We start from the raw sequence: 1,253 nt of genomic DNA on the forward strand, positions 1-1,253 counted from the left end.
ACTAGAGCATCGTTGTGTGGATGTTGTACCATGTCCAGGTCAGCTTCCGTAAAGGATACCATTGGTCCCTTGTACTCGTCTGTCCTAGGCCTCTTTCGCTGGACTTGATACATATGCTATAAGTGCTTTACCCTTTGAGTCTCCCCACATACCTCGTTCTCATTGACCCTTGAGTGAATCACATTGATGACTTGAGGTCCGTCTACTTATGGTTGTGGTGCTGGTGAAGGTGGTGTTGCCAGTGCCTGGGCCAGCCTTGCCTGTTCTTCCCTCGTTCGGGCCTCATCTACTAGGTCCCTTAAATAACCTTGTCTGACCAGATCTTCCAAATATGCCTTTAGGGCTCTACAACCCTACGTCAGGTGTCCATCTTCATTGTGGTAGGCACAGTGCTTCCCTAGACTTCTCTCTATAAATTCGCTAGGGATCCTCTCCGGTGCTCTGTAATACGGCTGGTTTCTGATCCTTTCTAGAACTTTATAAACTAGGATCCGGAACACAATGGTGACTGCTTGTGCAGCCCTCAGTCCTGTCTCTTGCCTGTTATATCCAGTATTACCTTGGCCTCGCTCTGGCGGGCCGTTTCTCTTTTCTTGCTTTGGCACTTTTGTTCCCCACGTGCCCTCTTCTGCTCTGGCATATTTCTCGATCCTTGCCATGAGTTCGTTCATGCTTTTTGGCAGAGTCTTTGCTAGCGACTTCCGAAGCATGCAGTCATTCTCTAGGCCGTTCTTAAAAGATACGACCGCCAACTCCTGGTTGCATTCTGGTATTTGGTTGAACACCTCATGATACCTTTTGGCATAAGCCCTGAGGCTTTCACCCTCGCCAATTTTCAGAGCCATTAGGGAGTCTACCCTCAGTGGCTGTAATTTGTTTGTAACAAAACTGGCCACAAACATCTCGGCCAAGCCTTCCCAACTCTTCACAGTTCCTTTCGGCAACTTGTGAATCCAATCTGACGTAATTTCCCCAAAGGATGAGGGGAACATCTTGTAGAGCAACGGTTCGTTCCCGGTATACAGTGCCATTGAATTCAAATATAAGCCGATGTGAAAGTTTGGATCAGACTTTCCATCATATATCTGGAACCTCAGCATATGAAACCTTTTTGGGCCTCGAACTTATCGAACTCCACTGAGAATGGTATTCTCGGCTTGATCGGAGATGTGACCTCCGTATTTTGTCGCTTCCTCTGGAGGTAGTCCCTCAAATCCTTCTTGGTCCGACCAGGAACTCGATTGTCAACAGAT

General features: G+C 47.6%; 1 protein-coding gene across 1 annotated transcript; it reads right to left on the bottom strand.

The window, feature by feature from the left end:
• Positions 1-353: 353 nt before the first annotated feature.
• On the bottom strand, positions 354-845 carry LOC145803779 (uncharacterized). The gene has a single exon (XM_082897120.1). The coding sequence runs from the start codon at positions 843-845 to the stop codon at positions 354-356; it is 492 nt and encodes a 163-aa protein (XP_082753246.1).
• Positions 846-1,253: the final 408 nt, after the last annotated feature.

The sequence above is a fragment of the Camellia sinensis genome, chromosome 12, assembly GCF_055761805.1.
Source record: "Camellia sinensis isolate YWXY chromosome 12, ASM5576180v1, whole genome shotgun sequence".
NCBI classification, from domain to species: Eukaryota; Viridiplantae; Streptophyta; class Magnoliopsida; order Ericales; family Theaceae; genus Camellia; species Camellia sinensis.